Source organism: Triturus cristatus, chromosome 1_2 (genome assembly GCF_964204655.1).
Source record: "Triturus cristatus chromosome 1_2, aTriCri1.1, whole genome shotgun sequence".
NCBI classification, from domain to species: Eukaryota; Metazoa; Chordata; class Amphibia; order Caudata; family Salamandridae; genus Triturus; species Triturus cristatus.
In genome coordinates, this window is record NC_140580.1 from 330,870,543 (window position 1) to 330,895,300 (window position 24,758).

Consider the following 24,758-nt stretch of genomic DNA (forward strand, 5'->3'; position numbering starts at 1 on the left):
TCAGGAGTAAATTGGACTTCATCCACCAACCCGTAGTCTGCCAGGAGGAGCATTTGCAGAGTGGTGGAGAAAGGGGGGCATGGCCTCCAAAGAACTTTTAGCAATCCCACTGTGTGGGACTTACTGGAGGTAACAAGAGGGGTAGTTGGCCCCCAAGGACATCCTTGGGGGCCAACTACCTCTCCTATTACCTCAGTAAGTCCCACACAGCAGGATTGCTGAATTCTCAGAGAGGGCCATGCCCCCTTTGCCCACCACTCTACAAACACACTCCCTGGTGCGCTCTTGGATGGGGATTGAAGTCCGCTTCGCTGCTGGGTTTCCTTTAGGGGCCAACTAGCGTACCTCTTACCTCCAGTAAGCCCCACACAGTGGGATTGCTGAGAGGTGGACAAAGGCCACACCCCCTTTCTCCACCACACTGCAAATCTGCCCCCAGGCGCGTTCTATGTTGGGGGATTACGTCCCCTTGAATACTGAGGGTCCCTTGGGCCAACTAGCCCACCAGGTACCTCCAGTAAGCACCACACAGCTGGATTGCAGAGAGGTGGTCCGAGGCCATGCCCCCTTTTTACACCGGGAAGCGCGGGAGTCCGATCTTAGTCTTTTATCTTGTTGGCCTGATTCACATACCCAGCGCAAATGTGGCCGATTTGTTTTCTTTTCTTTTTTTATTAATGCTTTCTTTGGCCCTGGGGGTCCTTGTGGGACCCCCCTGAGCAGGCCTAGGGGGTCAGGGTGTTTGTACCCTGCCCCTTTTCTCGTTTTTCACCTTTTCTTTTACTCTCTTCTTGTGACTTGGTCTGACCTCCTGCTGCTGGGAGTGATCCCGGCAAGGGAGGCTTGGACAATAGGTTTCCTGCTTGGGGAGGTGCTAGCACCTCCCCAGACAGACTTTAGTGTATTGGGGCAGGGAGGGCTGAAAGGAATGAGACATGCATAGTCCAGTTCAAACCGGTGCTGGGGCACTCCAGCCCCAGTCCTGGCGCGAAACTGGACAAAGGGAAGGGGGTGTAACCACCCCCCTCCCAGGTCCCACCCATAAGGCGTGACCTAGCAGGCAACCCAGACCCCCAGATTAGTATAACTGTGGTAGCTGGGCCCCAGGAGATTAGATATTCCTGAACCTGCAACTTGAACAGAAACTCTGGACCTTCGACATTCGACGAAAGAAGAAGACTGAAGAATCTCCCTTGTGGCCAAGGAGTGGCTACCCTGTGCAAACAGGCACCATCAAGAGACTTACCCTTTGCTTTGCTGAAGTTCTACGAGGGACCGACTGCAGAGCCTGACCAGAGCCTTGACTTCCAGACTTCTCCGACCCTGATCCACATCCACAGCCGAGCTGAGATCCGTGGAGGCGACGAGAGACGTGGGACCGGCTACCTGGGAGAAGGGGCGAGTATCTTCCAGCGCAGCTTCTGAGGTACCCTCGAAGTTGTGCACCGGGGATTGAGAAGCCCCAACCACCATCTGCACCGAAGATCAGCCCCCCACACTCCACGAGTCCTGCGTGGGGCCCTTCTGCATTTTCCTCCTTGCCGCGTCTGTCCGGTTGCTTGCCCGTTGGCTAGCGGCCTTTGCGATGACACACCTTTCAATTTCCACTGCTGGTTTGCCTCCTCCAGACTGGCTCCTGCTCCTCTGCAAAAGAGAAGCACCCCAGACCTTCCTGGTCTGCATCAGAAGCAAGTCCTCCATTCTCCGTGGGTTCCGCTTGCCAAGGCTTGGTGAGTCCTAGTTCGACTTCCACGCCGCCGACAGCAAGAGCCTTCGTGGGACAGCTCGCCTCCTGGTCGTCCTCGACGTCTCCTTGTACCCGTGGCTTCTGCGACAAGCTTCACCTCTTCACCTGCATCATCACGACATCGCCTGGTTCCTTCCTGGTTCCACGTGGTCACTGGCTAGTGACCCAGACTCTGTCCCTTCTGCTTGCAGGTATCCTTCCTTCTTGATCCCGGCCTTGGGATCCACTGGACACTCTTCACTGACTGCCTGTCAGCAACTTTCCTTCAGGCATCCATAGAAGTCCACGACGAAACCCGACGCAAGTTCACACCTATGCACCCGCAGCCTGTGGGCTAGGTAACTTGGGTACTACGGTGCTCACAAGGGTATTGACTATCCTAGGGTCTAGTTTCCGAGTCTCGACTTTCTAGCTATACCAGAAGTGTCCTAAAACTGCTTATTTCTAACTGCTAGGGATTCTATCCACTTTTACGCATGAGTGTTTCCACTATGCACCTCAATCCCGTGGGCCTCCCACTTCCCAACTGTTGGTAGTGTAGTGTAGCCCCAGCGATTCCCTAGGCCTAGGCCTATTCTATTTCCGTGACAGTGGTCCTTATACCACTTCTTTAGTATATGCTTTGCGTGGCCCCTAGGGCCTAACCGTATTACTTACCTGTGTGACTTAATATATGCTTAAATAAGACTGTGTTGTACTTACCTCGAATCTCATAAAGAGTGCTGAGGGTTTGACTAGAATAAATACACTTTATTTTATATATATATCTGTTGTGGTGTCCTTTCATTTGGTATTCAAGGGATTATATATGGTATAACAGCTGGCTTCACATGCCATTCAGAGTTTAGCCTAAGACTGCTCTTGTCCATGCTACCACTAGGATAGCTGGTCTATAAGGTTGACTTTACAACCAATTACCATAAGGGTTGTTTGGACTGATGTATGATGTCACTAGTTCTAGTGTACACCTTATATCAGGCCAACTTCTCACATAATATACGACATAGAAGTGCGAGTCAACATTAATCGGTCACATTCATGCTCAAATATACCAGCTAAAGCTCGATTATTTGACAAAACGCAAAATAAATATGGATAAGCACAGGGAAAAAGTATACAGATAGAAGAAATGCTAAAAAAACACCATAAAATAGAGAACCTTAATAAAGATATATAAACCTCTCCTGGGACCGAATTTGGGCGATAAAAAAACCCTAAAAAAGACTAGTTAAAAAAAAAAAATTCTTAACCTGGCAAAAAAAAGTTGCTTATCTGGATTGTTAGTGTTCTGTCTCCCTTCCTTAGCTAAGTGCCCTGTAGAACAAGCCTGACAGCAGGATTGTCATCTGTGTAAGCCACAGGCTCCAGCACTATTGTGAGATGTAGGAACTGTACAACATTTTGCGCCACATTCGCAAAGCAGTTAAATAAAATATGGTACACTGTTGCTCTATGGCCACTAAGCCACGGGCATTCACAGGTCCACTGCTACAAGCATTCTGTGTGTACTTCACTGGTCCCCAGGCAAGGCAAAAATACAGGCATACTCCTCAATAGACCACTTCACTGTAACACTGTGTGCTGCTGCTCTGTCTGACTCAAGCCTCTACTTTTCAGCCCACAGCCAACTTGCTTATTCACATCTCTTGCTATTTATGTGTACTCATAGGTCAAGCACATATTGACTCAGCTGTGCTAGCATGATGGATGAGTTAGTATATTTGGAATTTGCTCCTATTTTTGTGATTCTCCGAAGTTTCTTCATCTAAAATCACTGAAAGATGATCTTTGGGAATTATGTAAACTCTTACAATGTCCTTTAAGTCAGACTATCAGAATAATGTTTTTTTATGCTTTTAGTGTTTGTTTTCTGTCACTCGGGAGTCCTTGAGTTAAATAGGAAGATGATAAAGCCCCCTTTGAATAGAGAGGCACAATGGCGCTATTTGGTCAGGAGGACATCACTGTTGGAGGACACAGCTGGAAGTGTGGGGGGTTTCATGAAAATGCTTCTTCAACCGCTCACTCCAGTCTATAAATGAGCACTGGAAACACCACATAGTCTGCACTGTTAACCCTGATTTAATAATAGCAAACCACGTTTGATGATACTGCTTTCAAACTCATTTGTTGAAAAACAAATCTCATTACCTATGCATTTTTTCCTAAGGTATATATATTTAAAGTGTTTTATGTGAGCTTGAAAGGAGCAGAGTCGAGACTGATTTACAAAGGGCTGAGTCCAAACTGGAATGATGTGGCGAGCAAAAAAAACAATGATGTCTATCATCTTTTTGTATTGCAGTTTCATCCCAAGTGGGCCCCGTGCTCGCTATAGCACCAGATTCAAGCTAGCTTGGCTGATGAGGGGTGATACCCCTAAACCGGTCCCAGGATGATTTTTTGCGGTCCAGGGAGGACCTGGCCAGGCAGTTTGAGCTGGACTGTTCCCATGCGCAACAGGGTCAAGACTGATTTGCATATGGCTGGGTCCAAACTGAAATGGTGTGGCAAGCAAAACCAAATGGATTTAGGCCCAGATCTGTGACTGGAGGTGAATGTTAGACAATGTTCAGCATTCCGTCCATCATCTTTTTGTGTTGCAGTGCATGAAAGTAGCCCCTCTTCACTCTATACCAATATTAGTGGTTACATTTAGCTAATCGGCGGATTTCAATTAGAATGTTTTTTACTCTGTAGCATCCAAGAGGAGCGTCTATAGTCCACTTTTTTCTGCTTTTGATTTTCTACTGTTTTCTCAGTTCCTTCCCTGTTCTTTACATTTTTGCCCCGATTGGTTACCAGCCTGACACTGCGCATAGTTTGTGCTGTCCGTAGCTGGTGGTGGCATGAATACTTATATATGGAGACCGTGCTTATTGTTCAACATCAGCAATTGACCCAGAGCAAGAGAAAAAAAGCCAGAAAAGAAAGAAAGGCGGAGGAAGCGAAAGATAGGGAAACATTGACGAAGGCAGAAATCAGTGGTGAAAACCATTGCAATAGTCAGATAAGAAAAGAAGTATTTGGTGGTAGTAGAAAGAAGGTGGGATTAACACTTGGTAAAGGGTTCAGTATGTTCTCGGAAGGCGGTAAATCTGCTTATTGCTTACCTAAGAACATTGACGGCTGAGCCACTGTTCTCAGAAGAAACTTTTTTGTATTCTTTCGTATCGTTTTAAAGCGACCAGTGTTCATTTATTCAAAGATTACTCCCAATGAAGCATTATATGTATATAGAGATACAGGTTCTATTTTTACATTCATATGGAACATTAAGCCATATTTATAAAGACTGATTTTTTTTCAAGGCAACAACAAACCAAATAGTAATTATTCCCCTCTTACTTTACATTCTGGTAATCTATATTTGAGCAGTATTGCTGGTATTTTCGCCCCTTAACTATTTGTTTAAACAAAATAAGGAAAGCTTGCCATGACCAAGCACCTTCAGTTGCAATGAAGATTGACAGAGACTAGTGGAATGGAACTTGGAAGAAGGTGCTGTTTTCCAATTGTTGAATGTACCTTTTTCCACCGCTGTATTCTTTACTAATGATACGCACACCTGCCAAGCAAGCCGCCCTGTGGCGTTGCATGCAGTGAATAAATACAGGTAGACTTGGAGCATGTGTGATTTGTGTTCCTTTCTGTACCCCAGCTGAGGACAGAGGACACTGCGTTAGTGGCTAATAATTTTAGAATGACGGTCCTCAACAGGGTGGAATGTGAACTAAAAGCGATCTTGGAATTCCTTCCCATACTAGCCATATATTGTACCTAGAAGGTTATACTGTCTCCTGGAGGGTTTTTGTGGTAGTGGCCGGGATGGAGGTGGGGGGGGGGGCTATTACAGAGATCAGTACAAGAACATGAACATTTTCTGCTTTGCCTCTGGGTTGTTTGCCAGGCTGGATAGCTGATGAGCCCTCCTTCCATACACTCTTATGAGTAGCCCCTTGTCCTCAACCTTCCAGGGTTCTTGCTGTGCCTTATGTGGCCAGCTTCATCCTGTCTGAGAATGACTAGCACATAGACCTGCTGAGGAAGTAAGGCCTGAGCTTAAAGACTATGTAAGCAAGACGCTTGCCACCTAAACATTCCTGGATGAAGGAAAGCCTTTAGATGTAAATATTTCCGAAGCTCGTTCATAGGGTTTTTTTCTTGATGTAGGACAACATAAGGCATTACAAACTCCCTACTATTCGTTGTCAAAGATGACATGGATTGATCAGGTCAGGAGGCTTAAGTAGAGGAATAAATCATTTCTGCAATTTGGGCTGGTATGTTTTTCTCGGTTTATACTAACTTCAGGAATGTATTCATTTGTTGATGGTTGGACACTGTGCCCTCCCTCTTAAATCCACATATGTAGAAAAGGATCAAGCCATAGGAACAAAACAATGTACAGAAAAATGAAGAAGGAAAAAATAACCATTGAGAGCTTAGTAAATTTACAGTCATGGGAGGATGGGAAACTAGAGTAACACACTATGAGAAATTTGGACTAAGACCCTCGAAGAGGATGGGTCTTGTCTGTATACTAAAGACGAGTAGGGGAAGTCAGGGGTTCAAAGTCTACCCTATGTATGAAAGACACAGGTCGGATTTTACTTGACTGCATACTTTATGTAAATCCAAAGAGGGCTGTTCCTGTTCAGGATCACATTTGCTAGTTTTGCCAACTCTTTGTGAATGCGGTGAAAGCCATACAAGACACTACATGTGCGTATGAATACTGCCAACTTAACATGGCACCTGCGCTGTTTGTCTGTCTCTCAGAAGGGGAGGTAGGAACGCTAGACAGTATAAAAGGAGGCACCAACATTTAACAAGGAAGTGCTTGCAGCAATCTGCAAGGAAACAACCACACCTATTCCACCTCTGATGAGAATTTGCTGGTAATCGTTTTTTGCTTTGCAAATGTTTATATGCTTCCTCCGCTTGATTAAGTTGGAGAACCACTTGTCCGTCAACATCACATAAAACTTATAAACAAATAGATGTTTCTGGTGCTGTTTGCTGTAGTAAGACAATGTGTGAGAGACATACATTTTTTTGTGGAATGAGCAAAGAAAGAATATACTATAGTGGTAGTTATGTAACTTTATATGGAAGCTAAGCAGTGAATGCAACATCTGCTTAAATGTGTGTTTTAAATGTTACAATTGCTTGGATACTGTTCCAGAGGTTATCTTTTAGATTCACCATCTGTTTGGAGATAAAAATTTGATGTGAACGCATGTAAACTTACATAGTGCTCTTTGGAGCCAAGAAGTAAAATGTGTGTGCTAGTACCACTTTTTATTTTCTTTAGTAAACTACTCAGAAAGAAGAGCCAGCACTGACACAGTGAATACGTCACTAAATGACACCTAGTGGTGTCTTGGTAACTCTATGGTTATCATGGGAGAGTTTCCAAAGAAACAAGTGGGCCACTCGGTTGTCCATGTTATAATTCTGCTCTGGTATAGGCAGTGCTGGGACACATGAACTGTGTTTTGTAGATGTTTCTGGGGCGTCGCCCCACTGCTCTCAAAGCAATGGAAAATAAAAAAATAAAATAATAGCAACGTTATTATTTTATTTTTAGTTGCTTTTGGCTGGTTAGGGTGGGGCTGGCACAGGGAGGAGTGGTTCATGCACTTAAGAACGCATGACGGTTAGGCTGGGAGTCTTGGGCCGGCCAAACAGTCATGCGCACTTTGCATATTCCCCACCAGGCGGTAATACACAGCCAGGTGGGGAACATTCAAAGGCTCCCTGTTCCTCATGTGAGCACTGAACCAGGACGCTCAGACCAATCTCAATGCTGCATTGCAGAGTTGTGATTGACTTAAGAGAGCCTGTGTGCTTCCTGCTTCTTCCAGGCTCTGAGTCAGGAAGAGAAGAGAAGCAGGGATGACGAGGAGAGACGGCAGAAAAGGTGTTTTTTTTTCTTATATTTTTCAAACTGCCCCCCACCCCACAACCCTTGTTCCCTACCAGCTGCCACTGAAATGCTTATCTTAACCATCTGAAAGATCTTTTACCAATTTCATTGTCGTGCATTCCACTTCAATATTCAGTTGACAGAAACTTTAATATGCGCCTAGGTGTCTGTAAAAAACATGCCCTCCCTTTTCTATATAATTAGTGAATTGTTTCAAGAGTCTTGAACAGATTGTATTCTTTTGAGGTCCTACGCAGAATAGATGTATGGAATATGTAGTCTGTGCTGAAGGCAAAGGCTGTAATGGTGAAAACATTAAAGGTCCTGGAAGATTATAATGCGGTGTGACCTAGGCGAGAGAGAGCATCTGTCTTCTAGAAAAGCTCTCTTCAGTACTGGTACCTCTTTTCCCGCTATCGCATAGATGATACTGAGAAGCGTGAGCCTTCTGGAGAGATAGCCTCTATGAGGGTGCTTTGGTGCTGTTGTCATGGTGCAACAACATTGTTTCTAAAGCTTGATCAGAGGTATCTGCTATATCTTAAACAGCTTTTATTCCTTAGGGTGTTGGAGAATTTACACATTAGTGAAGGCTCTATTTGAGAATGAAAATACTAACTCATCACTTCTTATTCATTCAAATTAATTATCCTATTGTGCACAGTAAGAGATGTTTGTATTACAGTGGGGGAAATATTCAATGAATCTGCAATAAAGACTAGTTAAGTTCACAAATTGTTGCATCTCATTGGCATTTTGTGAAAAGATTTTACTTAATTACCTGTTCCTCTGGAGGATCTGTTCACTTAACAACAGGTGAGTTGGTGTACCCTTCGAACTCTGCAATATCTGTATGGAACTGGCAAATTTCCAGGTTTATGAAAAGAAATCTATAAAACAAAACAGACTGATATTGTAGCAGAAACACTAGGTCAATAGTGCCAATTTGGGCCCGTATTACAGAAGTGCCCCTGGGGTGCACTGTGCATTTGTGCATGCTTTGTGCTGCCCAGGAGTATTTTGTTATTATAGAAGGGGCTGCAGATGTTTTTGCGACACTTACTGTAATACAGATAGTGATGGCGCACATATAGCTCCAGCACTTTGAGAGAGGGCATTCCCTCATTTGCATGGGGGCATGGCCTGAGCAAATGAGGGAATCACTTTGCCTCTGTGCCTGTGCCGTATTACTGGTGTGGGCGCAGAGGCAAACATGCCCTTCAAAGGTGCACTGAAAGTGCACTACAAAAAGATGGAGCACTTTCAGTACCCCACAGAGGGCTGCCCTCTCCAGGGATGAAAAAAGGTCCCATGAATATCCAGTCATCCCACTACAAGTGGTTGCAGCCACTCACTGCACCTGCCTGCAAAGGAAACTCTAATCCCATTTGAAAGTGCAGGCGGGTTGCCGCCTGCACAGAGAAACGTGGAGCAGTTTTTAAACAGCTGCTCCGTATTTCTCTTAAACGCACTGCCCGGAGGGGCAGCCCAAGTTCACGGCTGCCCTGAGGGCAGTGCATTCTTCCTAATAGGGCCCACTTTCCTTGTTTGCACCCGGCACACCTGCTTTAAGGCGCATAGTGGCGCATATAGGAGAAGTGCACCCTATCTGTAATAGGGCCCCAGGAGAGAGAACTTGATTAGTTGGTGTGCCTTGAATAAGAGGACTGCATTATTCCAATTTGTCTCAGCTACTGGGTGCTTGAAATGCGCAATCTATAATCTATGTCGGAAAAGCTCTGACATAACACAATCAAGTCAGTTTCTATCAACAGCTGAATCAAATTTCCTCCAGACATCATGCTGGATTCTTGCTCAGTTAAAATCCCACAAAAACAGAGTTGTGAACTTTTAATACAGCTGCATCCAGTGCTTAGTTTTAACCGGTGTTTCCGGTGCTCAGCACCAGCTCTTAATTGTAAGCACTGGCTAGTGACAGTCCACCACATGGTGGTGCTGTCTTAGATGGGCACAACAGTTGTGTTTATTAGGTCAAATAGCACTGAAAATGAATACCAGCCTCTCACAACATTATTATAGCTTTGTGTGGCCTGAAATATCTGAATTGTCGCACTTGTAGGAGTGTTATGATTAGGTGTTACGTTGGTTCTGTCACTGGCAGCGCTGGCTGGGGAATTGCATGGTGCAGGCTGCAGTGGCCTTCCGAGAAGGGCCCTGGCACTTAATTATTTACAAATTAAGCACTGGCTGCATCCCTTGTAAATGAGGCAAGTATAAAATCAATGTTGGTCCGGGTAGTTGCAAAAGCTCTTCTCTGGTACATATAGTGACATCAGTACTGATTAATTTAGGTTTGGCATTCTTTCAGATCTACATAAAAGATGTTTGGTAAGGTCAAAGTGACAGGTGCAACTATCATAAACCCTCCAGCTGGACTCTGATATATGTGGACTCGCAAAGTGTGTAGCTTGTATTCAGAGATTCTTTCTCTACCATCCTAGTTTCTACCAGTTCTAGCATTCAGGCCGCTTCCTATAATGAATATCTCTATACTCTAGTGCAGTGGTTCCCAAACTTTTGACTCCTGAGGACCCCCATTGAGTCACCTCTGGAAGCCAGGGACCCCCAAGCAATTTGTATGATTTAATTTTCAAACATTAAAACAGTAATTCGAAAACAATAAATACACGTGTGCACACAAAACAAATACTTGAATTACTAAGGATTTTAGTATTTTATATTGAAAGAATTTGCAAAAAACAGGAAGGTTAGTGCTGCATCTCGGTGACTAATGGTTGTTTTTATTTCGCAGTATGAGGCTCCTGCCAGGGCCAGACTGGAAACCCAAAGCAGCCATGGCAAATGTTTTCAGAGCAGTCCCCATACAGTGCACACCAAGTGCAGTGAGTGAGCCTGACCACTACAAAGGGGGCTTTGGGAGGCTCTCCCCCCAAGAAAATTTAGGAAACAATGGTGCATTCTACAACAAATTTATCTTTTTATATTGAATTGTATCAGCTTTTAAAGAATAGTAAATGATGACCTTACTATGCACCAGGATACGACAATCTTTGTTAGGGTTCTTCAATTATTCCCTTATTATCACCCTCCAACAGTGCCTCTCATCTCTCCATAGCCCCTCGGTCACATGTATTTCTTTTGTTTTATACTTATAGCATCTCTCATATCACTGAAGGATGTCAGAGCACTTTACATCACACACATATAGGGGCAGATTTACACGCCCCTTGCGCCACGGGTGCGTCACAAAAAGTGACGCAGAGGTGACGTACTTTAGTGTCCCATATTTTCAAGGCAGGAAAAGCCACCCTGCGTGACTTTTCCTGGTCTTGTAAATATTGTCCATTTGCACACACCACTTTGCGTGAAAGGGGCGTTCCATGGGTGTTGCTGTGGGTGTTCCCACGTAACCCCCATGAAACCAGACACATTTAATGTGTCTGAATGCTATGCCTCCCCAGGGGAGGCGTAGGGAGGAGCAACGAAGAGAAATATATTCATTTCTCCTCGTTTTTTTCCTCTTTCTATGCGTGTTGCATTCTGCAGCACGCATAGAAAGAGGATGTCACCTCTGGTGATTGTTTATGTACAGGAAGGTGTCCCTTCCTGCACATAAACAATCAGTAAAACTACGAAGTTGTACAAGTTCTATGTGTGCTAATGCAGGACACTTAGAAGTAAAAAAAAAACGCCATTTCTGATTGTTTATATGCAGGAAGGGGTCCCTTCATGCACATAAACAAACTCCCCATGACGCAGGCATCCTTGCACCATGATGCATATGTGCCTGTGCAGGCGCATGGCAGCAGTTTGTGCGCCAGCGCAGGGGGAAGCACAGAGATGCGACATATTGTTGTAAATATGTTGCATCCCTGTGCTTTGAAAGTGACTCAGTGCGGCGCAGCCAAATGGCTTGGGGCACACACTGAGTCACTTTCCTTGTAAATCTGCCCCATAGAGACAATGATTTATACGTGTAAATCAGTGTATAGAAAATGTTACATAAGGCAAACGCAACTACAAGGTGTAGGATTCACATGTCATTCATACTAGTAGGCATTTTTAAAGAGTGCTTGGTCTGGAGAAGCACAAACTCAGGATTCACAACATAACAGTGGTTAGCATTGACTTTAACAATAAAAATGTCTACCGAGGTAACATCTGTACGCCCCCCTTTGAAGACACTCCGGACATTTCTCTGTCCCCCTGATCCTGAGGTTCCTGGAATACTGTACTCCTTTTGCTGATTGTCCTGACTTCCCCACTGCCTCCCCCCCCTGGTCATCTCTATTGTCCTCCTGATTCTCTACCTGGTATGGCAGGTCCCCCCCGTTGGAGCTCGACACCGTCTAGAATGTTTCTCGCCTTGAGTTTTGTTTTATTGTTTTTCTGTTTGTTCCTTTTCTTTAAAAATTTAAAATATTGGTATCCTGCCCATCTTCTGAGTTGCCGAGAATATATTCTGTAATTCTGCTGAACCTCTGGGGATCAGTCGCTGCTTCGTGACGTCAAGCAATTGATTTGCATATACTAGCGGCCGGCCCTTGTGGTTGTAGGCCCATATTTGTAATGATGTTGTTTTGCACAATACAGTTTTTCACAATAAATAAATAAATAAATAAAAATGTATTTCCACCCAAATAAACCTTTTTAGCAGCATCAGGATAATGAACGACTTGGAAAAAACATATGTTTCTAACTTACACCATGTAGTTTGCAAGCAGCTCTTTGATGTCAGTTTATAGGTCACTGTGCTAGCACTGCACAGTAACAAAAGAATCTCTGTGACAAAAGCAGTAACCCACTAACCTATGCACATAAACTGTTTTTTAAATTCATGGTACATGTTCTTTGCAGTAGGCATATTAACCCTCTGTGCTACATTCGATAAGTCAAAGCTGCCACTTGGCAAAACTCTCTCCTCTCCCCAGCAGGTACATTAATCACTGATGTTATCTTGACACTTTTATTGTTGCTAGAAAACTGCTAATTCTACAAGGAACTTTGTTGTGCTTTTAAAAGTACTGCCTGAGGACCCCCTGGGAATGTGTCACGGACCCCTGGGGGTCCGCGGACCACAGTTTGGGAAACACCGCTCTAGTGTTGGTTTTAGCAATGTATTCTCCTCTTGATATCACTTGTAGTGCCATGATTATCTGATTGTGGTGTGTAGCTGTTTCATCGAGGACTCCAGGACCAACCACCACAACAAAAGGAACACTCTGGGTGATTTTTTTTCACTTGAGAAAACAAAACAATTTCTTGGACATGACTGAAAGCGGAAAACATTCAAAAAGGAAAGATGAAAAACAGCCCAGTTTGTTTATGAAAAAGGGAATGTCATAAGAGAAGACTTCCAAAGTGAAAATCTGAAGTCTGGTATGTTGATCTGCCACTACTCCTGCTAAGCTACTGGACGGAACACATTGACATTTTTTTGTAGTACCAGTGGCTCTACATACCTAGAGGGAGTGATGTGCCTGTTCAGGACCATGGGCCCTGGGTTTTAGGACCTTCTCGTATACACCTGTGAGATCAGATAAGACACAATTTATGCATGTATTGGGCATAAGACATGGTCTACTTCCAGGACAAATGCTATCCCTACTTGGGAACTCTGGCTGCCATTTTGAGCAGCCTCCGGTAACTGATTCCTGGTACAGGTACTTGATTAAAGCAAAACCAAAGGAAATGATGGACGGAGTGTTGAACATTGCAAGCACTCACCCCCAGTCAACTGATCTGGGTTTAATCCATCACCGTTCTTTAGCCCACTCTGCCACCCCAGTTCAGACATGGCCATATGCAAATCAGTCTGACCCTGTGCCTCATGGGAACAGTCCAGCCCGAACTGCCAAGCCATGTCTTCCCTGGACCGGAAACAAGCTTCCTAGGACCGGTTTCTGGCATTTCAGCCGTCTTCAGCCAGGCTTGCTTGAATCCAGTGGCAAAGTGAGCAAGGGACTCACGTCTGAGCATACCCCAGGTACTTGATTACCACCACCACTCCGACTTGGCCTCTACCCCAACCACATTATCCCAACAGGTTTTGACTGCTCCAAACCCACCATTCCGAATGTCCACTTGTTCGTTAATGTTTTTCAGTGTCGCCTACGGCCTTGGCCTTTTGTCTGGGGCCATTGAGCAGGTTGTAGATGATTGAGGTTTGAGTGGTCCTTGGTCTTGTTAAGCAGTTTGAGGGCTTGAAACTATTTCTACGTCTGGCCGGTTTGGTTTAATGAAGCTATTGCTGAACATATATATGTTGCTGTACAGACAGGGCTTAGGTATCCCTATTCAACTACCTTGAGTGTGAGACCCAAGATTAAACAGCATGTTGTAACATCTGAGTGTCAAAGAATATAGCTGTATGACCATCTTAATGAGGATGTGACCAGATCGTCATTTGATTTGAATTATTTATGTTGTTTGTGCAATAGACAACAAAGTTAATTATCTCAAGGATCTTTGCCTGATAGTTACATAAGCTCTCTTTATTTATAGAACAATCATGACATCAGGACACTGACCCAAATGGAAATGTCATCAAACCAGGCCAACTACTACACGAAGAAGAAATAAACAATCAATAGAAAACATTTGTTTGCACAGCTCTTAAAAAATAATTGGCCTTCATTAAAGTAACGCGTGGACGACCATTCAAGGTTTAGGATCATGTACACAAAATCTATTTAAATTTTTTAAGGAGGCACAAAGATTCTGGGACTCTAATTTTGGGCATGAAGTACCAAGGGGTACATTCACCCACTTAAAGTGAATGTGTTTCACTGGTAACTGGATCCAGTGAAGCAAATTCGCTTTAAGCGTGCAGAGCTGCTGAGACATTAATATACTTGTAAAAATTGCATACAGTTTGAAGACTCAAAATCTATTGAGGTTTTGCAGCCTAGGATTAAGGAATTACAAGACTGAAAGCATTGCTGTAACCAAGGCGAAAGAGAATGCAAGTGCCCAACACCATGACACAGGACTGGGGTGAGAATAATTTGCACAGGCGGCATACTTCCCAAAGGCAGTAGAACTGTATGTTATAGGACTCTGCTTTTGAAAGACAAATATTTGTCAAATATGACACAAAACTTCTTGGCTTTAGGGACTAGAACAGGCATGGCCAAGGGATTCAAGCTATAGTGTGCTGTCTGAGCAATTCTAGTTTACTCCTACGACCTCGCTCATTTTGCAAAAGGTGCCAGCCAAATATTTGTAATTAGCAAAAAAGGATTCTCTGACACGACCAATAGAGTTGGACGGATGGTCAAATCTCACCTTACCCTGAAATTTATAATGTACATGTGAGTGTACCTTAAACCCAGAGGACTGAACAAAACCAGGTCTAAAAGTGGTTTACATACAGATTAGACAGGATGGGAAAGAGCCTTGACCTTTGAGGAACCCTACACAAAAATGCAGAACCAGGGCTTTGATACCAAATGGAGGGGGTTCATATACTGAATATGGATCTAAAACATTCTGAGAAAGGACTATTTACCAGGGGTCCTACAAGATAGATAGTGAAAGCGGGATGTGTCAGTCCTAGCTGAAGGGTTGAACAGAAGAATCCTTCCTGTTTACCATGACGAGGCTGAACGTGTCAAGAGAGACTAGCAAACCAACTCAGTTTCATGTCTAGCATTTAACCCAACCTGGGACCCTCAGTAAGAGCTTGAACCATGACAAAACATTTCTCAACCATTTTTCAAGTTATTAATAACGGAATGCTAATGCACAACATAGTATAAATGGCCCGTGTCTAATTAAATGCACTAAATTTAAGTCCGGCGATTTGAGTAGTGGGGTGATCAATACTTTTTTGAATGATACAGGCATTGTTGACAGATTCATGGTCAGGCATTTATTGGGGCCGCTGCCTGATGTAAGGCATCCAGAAGTGGATCATGCCTGCAACCAGAATTTAAGCATCTAACAGTGGTGGCAACTTAAAGGTTAGTCACAGAAAATAGCGAATTGAAATCATTGGAGAACATAGGCGCAATCTTTGGCATCTTAAGTTGAGGCCCATGAAGGAGCTGTGTTACTAATAGCCCATGGCACGTACCTCAGGTTCGTCATCAACAGCAAACTCAACATAACCTCCCAAGTCAACACTGTCACCGTATTTGTCAGAGACATTCTTGCTGAAAGAAAAAGCTAGCTCATTACAGAGGAATTGAGATGACAGAATATATGAGTTGTTAGTCTGTGTAATGAAATTGCCCAAATCGACTAAGATCTCCTTTGATGAGTTAGAAGTCATGTTAGTATGTGTATGGATCGCTTTTGCTAGCTTGAGAAACCGTTGATAGTGTTTGAGCTGAACTATATATTGGATGTGTTGCCAGTCAGAGTAGGAGAGCCTCCACTTAATCTATTTTGCCTCATGAACAAAAACTTTCTCATAAGATCTGGGATAAACCAGCAGCCAAATATCGGCTGTTCAAAGTGAGATTCGATGGAATAGTCCATGGAGCAAAACACTCCATAACTCTGTTTATTACCGAATACAAGGATCCCAGCTGCTTGGATGTCTCGCTGGGCTATCCGAAAAGTGGAATGGCCAGATTAAGCTGTGCGTCTGCTTTAGCGCCAACAAAACAAGTCAATTTCCTGCGAACCACTTGGTCAACAAACACAGACCTATTCTTCACAGAGGAGCCAACTCCAAAAAGACCAGATGATGGTCTGACCAGACCATAAGCTGCATACTTAAATTCACCATAGACGCGCTTCATGAAGCCAGTTTACTACATCATTTATTCTTGTTACATTGTGACATTTCTTTCTTCACGTTCCCGAAAGATACCACTCTTACATAAAACTTGCTAGAATGTTGCTAGTTTAGAATGGCGTACTTTCCTTGAAGGCCCGGCAGATGACCTAGTCAGTTCAACACTCACTCATGAGATAGGCAAGGATCTGTGGGTCAGGAGGAGGAATTCTGGCAAAGCCAACTCAACATTTGATCTTACTGGCACTCAGTACATGTTTACCAATACGATGTGTGCTTGCAGTGCTTGAAATCAGAAGTGTGGAATGGAGGACTATATAAAACATGGTATATAGTTATTAGGGGGTTTGGGATCTGCACGTGGTTGTACTTGAAAACACTGACAAACATCTCATTGCATTGTCTCCATTGTCTCCATTGTGACACTGAAACTACTCTGCTTGTGTTCCTGTTTGGAGGGGGCCTGGCCTGGCACTTTTCTTATTGGAGGAGGCGTAAGATGGATTTGCATACAGCTGTTTCCTGTCTGAGGTGGAATAGTAGTTAAAAGCACGATGGACTGGTGCTCAGCTAGAGGTTTTGGTAGTGACTGAGATTAATTCGAGCATTCCACCCATCACGTTTCTTGTTTTTATATTCCATTGGCATACTTGTCTTCTGGGTGCTAGGATGTTGTAGATGGAGGTTATGGGGGGCTTTCTGGTGATACTTTAGGTTTGAGGACATCTGATCTGAAGTAGAAGAAAGATTCTTCCAGAGTTGCATTTTTGCACAGCCTCTATCACTCCTGCTTGGGTGGGGATATGACAGGAAGGAGATTGTTAGTGGATCAGCAGAGAGTTTGGGTAATGTGGGAGGCTGTTTTGCTACAGAGATGATAGATGGGCATGAGTTAATTTAGAAGTGTTTTGGAGGTAGGTGTTGAGCAGGATAACCCAGGGCCTTGGGAGAACGGAAGGAGTGATGCTTGGTAGCATGTTGACAGGATGAAGGAGCCCAGTGTGATCAAAGCCGGGAGATTGTCCTCCTCTACATGACCTTCGATGATGTGGGCTGAATTTGGATAGGTTGGTATTGCAGGATCCAGTAAAGCTGCAGCAATTTTGGGACGTGAGGTCTTGCTAGTGTTTGAGCTTGCAATTAACGAATTAATAACATCCTTCCTTTGGCTGTGGACCATCTCAAATTGGTAGTTAATGTACAGGACATTAAAAAATAAACCTAGTCACACTCAAAGGTGAAGGCCGCTCATTGACGCAAATGGAACTGCGCTGTGGCAGAGATCACGTGACTGTTAGGATGCAATTCTTTTCATTTTGGGATTCAGATCTGAACTTCTAATATTTTTACAGTCCAGATGAATGGCAAGTGTCAGCCAACGTTTCCCCTTCTTGCCATTCTGGGTTAAACGCAGAGTTTACTGTCGGTGATTATGTGGTACAGTTAAGGACATCACTCCATATGTAAATGTTTAAGTTTAATCTCATACTGAGAGCCTCCAAGAGGGTTTCCAGAAAATCTAATAGAAGCACCATGTAAACCACCATCAAGCCATCACTCATCTGTTTTTATCATCCGCTTTTGCATTTGTATTTGCTTTTTTTTTGCTTCCCAAACAATGTGCCTGCTTTGAATCTGCAGTGCGTAATTCTGATATTGACTTCTGGGGGTAGCTGTATCAAATAAATATGTACCGTAGTCCTCCTTACCATTTAGGAGCGTGGTAATTTTTCTCCATCCATTTCTACCCTTGTAAACTTGCCACCCTAGACCACCCCAGATTTGCTTGCTGAGCCGAAACTGCAGCCTTCACATGACATGAGAAAAGCGGGAAAACATGGGTCGGTATGCCAAATACAGACATTAATTAAAGCTATGTGAATGAACACAATGGACGCACACTTTCACTGGCAGGTTTTTTTTAAATCCGGTATTCTCAGGTTTTTTCCCTAACCAATGACGATGTAGAGACCGACTAATTATATCAGGGACGGGGTTGTACATGCAGTAGCGGCTGCTACCAAAAGGGGGTGATGTAGTGGAGATGGGGGGTGGGGGAGTGGAAGGGGGGGTTAAAAAATCTAATAAAAGCACTTACCTGAATACTGCTTGCCGCTGCTTCTCCTCCGCAGGAAGCACACAGCCTCCGAGAATCCACTAGCCAATCATGACGCTGCCTTACAGCAAGCATTGTGATTGGACTGAGCGCCATGGTTCGTCGCTCAGAGAGGGACTGGTTGGCTGTGCATGTTCTCCATCCAGGCTGTACAATACAGCCTGTGGAAAACAAGCAAAGTGTGCATGATGGTTTGGCCAGCCCGAGACGGGTGGCCAAATAGTCATGCATAGTTAAAGTGTAGCCACCACTCCTCCCTCAACGTCATGAGAGCCCGGCCCAGCGTTGCCCGCCCACACCTGGCTTCAATTGCAAGCTCAATACAAAAAAATCAAATAACGGAATGTTATTATTTTATTTTGTGTATTGAGCTTGCAGTTGAAGCAGTGGGGGGACGCTCCTCCGCCTTATCAGAGGAGCCGCCGCTGTGTACATGTTCCCTACATATGAGGGTGCTGGGTTTAAGATCGAAGTTGAAAGTCGTTGACTATCCTGGTAAACTTTCACAATGATCAAAGTCCGCTCGCACAGAATGAAGAGTTATCAAAAACCCTGTTAAAAATTTTGTTCGGTAATTTGAGATGTGAGCCTCGCAGCTAGCATAGTGGCATCTGTCTCTCACTTTATATGGACCTTGTCATAAGGTGATCATGTTTGATATATTTTGGGCAGCTTTGCCATAGTGATAGCATCCCAGTAGTAGTCATCCCCAATTTCTGATTAGCTTTCCTGTCCTCAGAGGGCATCTCCAATATCTGATGGTCAATACTGGTGTATAGTGAACATTCACAGCATGTGGTGGACAGGCATGGGAATGTGAGACCCAATCTATCCATCTGAGCTATAGGTCCTGTCAGTACTTAAAGGAAATGGCAGTAAGAGAACAAGCATTGGCATAGCCAATAGGTCTCGCCTTTGGGACCTTATAAGTGTTTAGCCATGCAACAGTTGCGTAACTAAATACTTATAAGGTCCCAAAAGCGAGACCTATTGGCTATGCCAAGCGGCCTTGCGGCCGCGAAAGTGAAAGTGATCGCGATTGCGATCGTGATCAACATCAAAGCGGCCTTGCGGCTGCGAAAGTCAAAGTAATTGTGGTAAAACGCGGCGCGCGTGCCCGTGCACATGCTCTGTAGCTCTAGGCTGGCCTGGTAGCACTTTTTGAAGCCCTCTCAATAAGTCTCGCCAGACCAGCGCATGCGCTGGGTCAGGCGAGACCTAAAAATGGGCAGTTGACCACAACTATATGCCACACCCTCACTGTTATCTCAATCTTCTCTTTATTATTGCTTCATGAATATGTGCCCAGGAGCACCAGCCAACATGTTTTGTCCACATGAAGTTGGACTTCTTCAGGGCACAAAAATAATCCTTGATCACGAACCTTTAGAAATGTGTGGATATACTTTGTTTTAATATAAAGATAGTTAAAGTGGTGCACCACTGTTTCTGTATTTATCCAGTTTTCCTAATCTAGGTAGGCACTTTTTGGCCAGAGGGTGTCTATAGAGAGTGCGCACATTTCCAAATAGACCCTTTTTTTGTTTAAAAATTGTTTTGGGGAGATAACAGTGAGGGTGTGGCATCTAGTTGTGGTCAGCTGCCCACTTTAGCATTTTTTGCTGATTGACCATATTGAAGGCTGCTGTGCAATCTAAAAGGATCAAGGCAGTAGGAATAACAGCATCACCCCAGAATACAACTCTGTTCGGCTGATCCATGTTACATACTGGTTGAGCTATCATTGCTCCTTCCAAACGTTTTTTATTTAACATTGGTATTTTTGGATTGAGTCCGCACAGAAATATCTGTGATTTTCATAATTTTCATCTGACTGAGTTCCATGTGAATGCATGTTTCAAGGATCACTTGATACCCCTGTTCGCATGGACATAAGGGTTGCTCCGCTCACCATTGACTCCAAAGTCGGTGATGAGGTTGGTAAAGGTGGCTCGTGGACTGGGTGGTCAGTAGGCGAAAGTTCCTTTCAGGGTGAAGTTTTCAGGGATTTGCAGCTTGAAGTGCAGGTGTTCCTGTACTGATGGGTGATGGGAAATGAAGGCCTCTTGCTTGGCTTTCTTATTTTAAAGACGGTTTGGGGGGTAAACCAATCATTGTCACTTCCTTTCCATGTTGCTGTACATATAGTTCACCAATGCAAAACTGGTCGGTCCCTAGTACAGTTTATGCCATCCCGTCTCCGTATAGTCTGATGAGATAGGTGGCTCTGGTGATGTCTCTCTAATACCGGTTTCATTACTGGTATCCTAGAGACAGAAACTCACTCCAATCTGACTAAACTACTTTGCTTATTTCTGGACCCTTTTTTGTACTTCCAGAGAATGCGTTCTTAGCACGTTATAGTATGTCTTTTGTTTCTTTTAACGACTTGGTATTCACATTTGATGGTTTTTTTTTCCCTGACGAGGACAGTGCCTTATGCTAACACCCGCATAAGGTCACACAGTAAATTCACGGGAGAGCCTTCATTGGTGCTGCATGTCTCTGCTTCTGTGTCAATATCGCACTTATTTAATTATGCACAGTGGCTGTAGGTCAGCGCGAGCACACGGTCAGTCCTGAGGTGAAGAAGAGGCTGCCCATTGGGTTATGTTGTAGTTACGTAGTTAAAACTAATAATGCGTATTGCTCTTTTTTACAGGATATACAATCTATCCTGTGTGACGGAGGAATCCCTCGACTGCTGCACGCTGGACCACATCCCTTTGGTCAGGTAAGAAAATCCTCACTAAGTGCACATACCTGTCGAAGAATTAATGCGTGTTTGCGTGCTTATATTTCATTAATATCATATTTATGTTTATAGCTGCATCTACGCGTTCCTGCATGAAAAATCCCGTGCATCCGCGCACTGGAAATGCTCACTGCTAATTAGATATTATCTTTTGGTACAAATCGAGCTTTCCTACTAGACCTGTGCAGTACAAAACCCACAATTCAATAGTCTTAGAAAGGAGCAGAACACGTGAAATTTCTACAGAGGAAAAACAGCAGAATTTAAATCTGAAGCAGAGCTGGGAAACGCCTGGCCAGAGTATTGAAAATTTAGCGCAATGTCTGTAGTTAAACAAAAAAATAAAAAATAAACAATTAGGGCAGCGCGTGCCGCGGTCTTTTTCGCCTTTCTGTGCCAGAGGGAGCCGACAACGGGTTTCATATGTGTTTTGACAATCGGCGAGATGACTTCCGGGTTTCTTCGCTCATCTTCCGCGCTGGTCTGTCGCCTTCAGCCATTGGGCGCCGTTCCTGGAGCATCGCACCTGGCTGGGTGCATGAATGCAGCTTTCTGCAAGCGGATGGCAGCCGCCCATTTCCAGGCACCTTGTGCAAACATCTGGAACCGTTCTCCTGGTATGCAGACTTTTCACGCCGGAGGCCTGTTTTTATACCTGTGCAGACCCGCCTGATCCTTGCCAGCTGTGCAGCCTCAGTTGAGAAATCTTCAGGTTTTCCCTTTCCCCCACATAGCCATGGCAAACGTGGCTTTGCTGACTTGACGAATTTTCCTGTGATCGGAATGCCCAGAGGTTATTTTAATAGCTGTGGAATGCAGGTTTACTTTATCGATATAATTAAATAGATAGATGTATTTAAAAGTAAAACCAAGCCATGGAAGTTACTCAATATGAAACAACAATAAATCCATCAGAACAGCACTAGGTACCCATATATGCAGTTCAGGACGGATATTCAAACTAAGAAAAAACGGTTTACGTAGTAGGGGCATGTGGGCAGTGTCGTAACATAGCCCCCATGCCGTGCCGGGGGGGGGGACGGGGGGCTGCAAGGAGCTCCCTCAGCACAGTACCCTGACCTAAGAGCTCCTGATTGAGTCCAGAGGGAGCCACTCCATGTACTTTGCAGCCCCCCCCCCTCACGTTTCTTTACGCCACTGGGGATGCCCCCAGAAATATGTAAGAGATCTGGAGGAAATGGACTGACAAAATGTAGGCCCATGACACTAGGATTATTCGGGTTGAAACGCATAATGTTCCTCTAATCAATCAATCAATCAATCAAAGCATTTGTGGAGTGCACTACTTACCCGTGAGGGTCTCAAGGCGCTGAGGGGTGGGGGAATGCTGCTACTGTTCGAAGAGCCAGATCTTGAGGAGTCTTCTGAAGGTCAGTTGGTTTTGGGTCTGCCGTAGGCGGATGGGATGGGGAGGGTGTTCCATGTCTTGGCGGCGAGGTGGGAGAATGATCTGCCACCGGTGGTCACTCTTCGGATGTGGGGGACAGTGGCGAGGCCGTGGTCGGCGGAGCGGAGCTGCCGGGTGGGGGTGTAAAAGCTGAGTCGGCTGTTGAGGTACGCTGGTCCGGTGTTGTGGAGTGCTTTGTGTGCGTGGGTGAGGAGTTTGAAGGTTATTCTATTGTTGACGGGGAGCCAGTGCAGGTCTCTAGTGGGGTGTGATGTGGCTGCGGCGAGGGATGTCGAGGATCAGGCGTGCGGAGGCGTTCTGGATGCGTTGGAGCCGTTTCAGGAGTTTGGCCGAGGCTCCTGCGTAGAGGGCGTTTCCGTAGTCCAGTCGGCTGCTGACGAGGGCCTGTGTGACCGTCCTTCTCGTTTCGGTGGGGATCCACTTGTAGATCCTGCGGAGCATGCGGAGGGTGTTGAAGCAGGAGGAAGAGATGGCGTTGACCTGCTTCGTCATGGAGAGGGTGGAGTCGAGGATGACCCCTAGGTGCATGGTCGGTGGGTGTTGGAGCTGTTCCTAGTGTGGTCGGTCACCAGGAGTCGTCCCAGGCCGAGGGGGTGGATCCTAGGATGAGGACCTCCGTCTTATCCGAGTTCAGCTTCAGTCGGCTGTTTCTCATCCAGTCGGCGACGGCCTTCATTCCCTCATGGAGGTTGGTTTTGGCGGTGTGGGGGTCTTTGGTGAGGGAGAGGATCAGCTGGGTGTCATCGGCGTAAGAGATGATGTTGAGGTCGTGCAGTCGGGCGACGTGGGCGAGTGGTGCCATGTATATGTTGAACAGCGTTGGGCTGAGGGATGAGCCCTGGGGTACGCCGCAGATGATCTCGGTGGCTTCGGAGCGGAAGGGGGGGGAGGCGGACGCTCTAATACTGAAGTAGGCCGAGACATAGCACTATAATGTACAAATGTCAATCAAAGTTCCTAATGTGATTGTTTTGCCAACATTCTGCCTGTTTGCGTTAGTGAAAAAATACAAGTTTAAAAAAAAACATACAGTTACTCGAACAGTTAGGATCGCAGACGTACCCTCATTGGAAAAGAAACCAATAATACCATACATGTGACGATTTCACTTCGAGTTTTCACCCGAAAAATGAGCACGTGCACTGTCCGGTTCATAATCACTCTGTGATGTTAAAATATTGCTCACAAGCCAGGGACCGCAATGCTTTCGTAAAGGAAAAAGACCAAGGAGAGATGATGTAAGTACCCTTTCCGCCTGCCAAAATCATTTGACATTTACTACTCTGTTTCCGATTACTAATGGATTGCAGTCACTAGTAAAACCACGATACAAAACAATATGGAGAAGGTTATTTGTGGAAAACTTTAACAAAACTTGAACACACTAATATCAACCTTCTTAACGTTTGTATGGAAGACCTTTTGCCCAAGAAATCTTCTTTGTCATCAAGTTTATGGTTGAGTTTTTAATTGAGCCGTTAAAGATGCATATCTTGAGACACTGGGGAAAGGTCTGTGTCCAGAGACGACTGATCCTAACTATGAACTCTGACCCTTGGGGGAGATAGGGTGCAAGCTAGAACGGTGCAGTACCCCTTCAATACCACGCAGGACCAAGGGACCTTTCAGCGGTAGCCGCTCCATTAGAACGGAGGAGTGCCACCAAGGGCAAATAAAATGATAATGAACCGGTTTTAAACGCGTTTTATTATGTTTTTATTTTAATCCCCTTGACCAGCCCCCAGGACTCTGACGAATCTTGGCGGTGGTCCAGGGGATGGCACTGCTGATGGGGGAGTGGTGTGCACTCCCTTCGCTGCGCATGAGGGTTTGGCCAGCCAAAGCCCACATGCGCAGTGAAGCTCTCTCCAGCCTCCGCTGCAATGCTGGGGCTGGAGAGGGCAGGCACGGGCTCCCAGTCTGTTTGGGAGCGCAAGTTGCCAGCATTCAGGCCAATCCCAATGCTGCTTTCATGCAGGGTTAGCCCTAGTGCATTCTGGGAGCCTGTGCCCAAAAGCAGGAAGAGCGCTATGCGGCGGGAGACTGCGGCA

The 24,758-nt window shown here is 45.0% G+C and overlaps 1 protein-coding gene across 1 annotated transcript in view; it reads left to right on the forward strand.

Moving 5' to 3' along the window:
- The window catches only part of LOC146867262 (transmembrane protein 150A-like), a 640,885-nt gene that overhangs the window by 327,039 nt on the left and 289,088 nt on the right, over window positions 1-24,758 (forward strand). Inside the window, exon 3 of the mRNA XM_085603926.1 lies at window positions 21,186-21,257. Coding sequence (XP_085460052.1) covers window positions 21,186-21,257 — 72 coding nt within the window. The remainder of the gene's footprint in view (window positions 1-21,185; window positions 21,258-24,758) is intronic.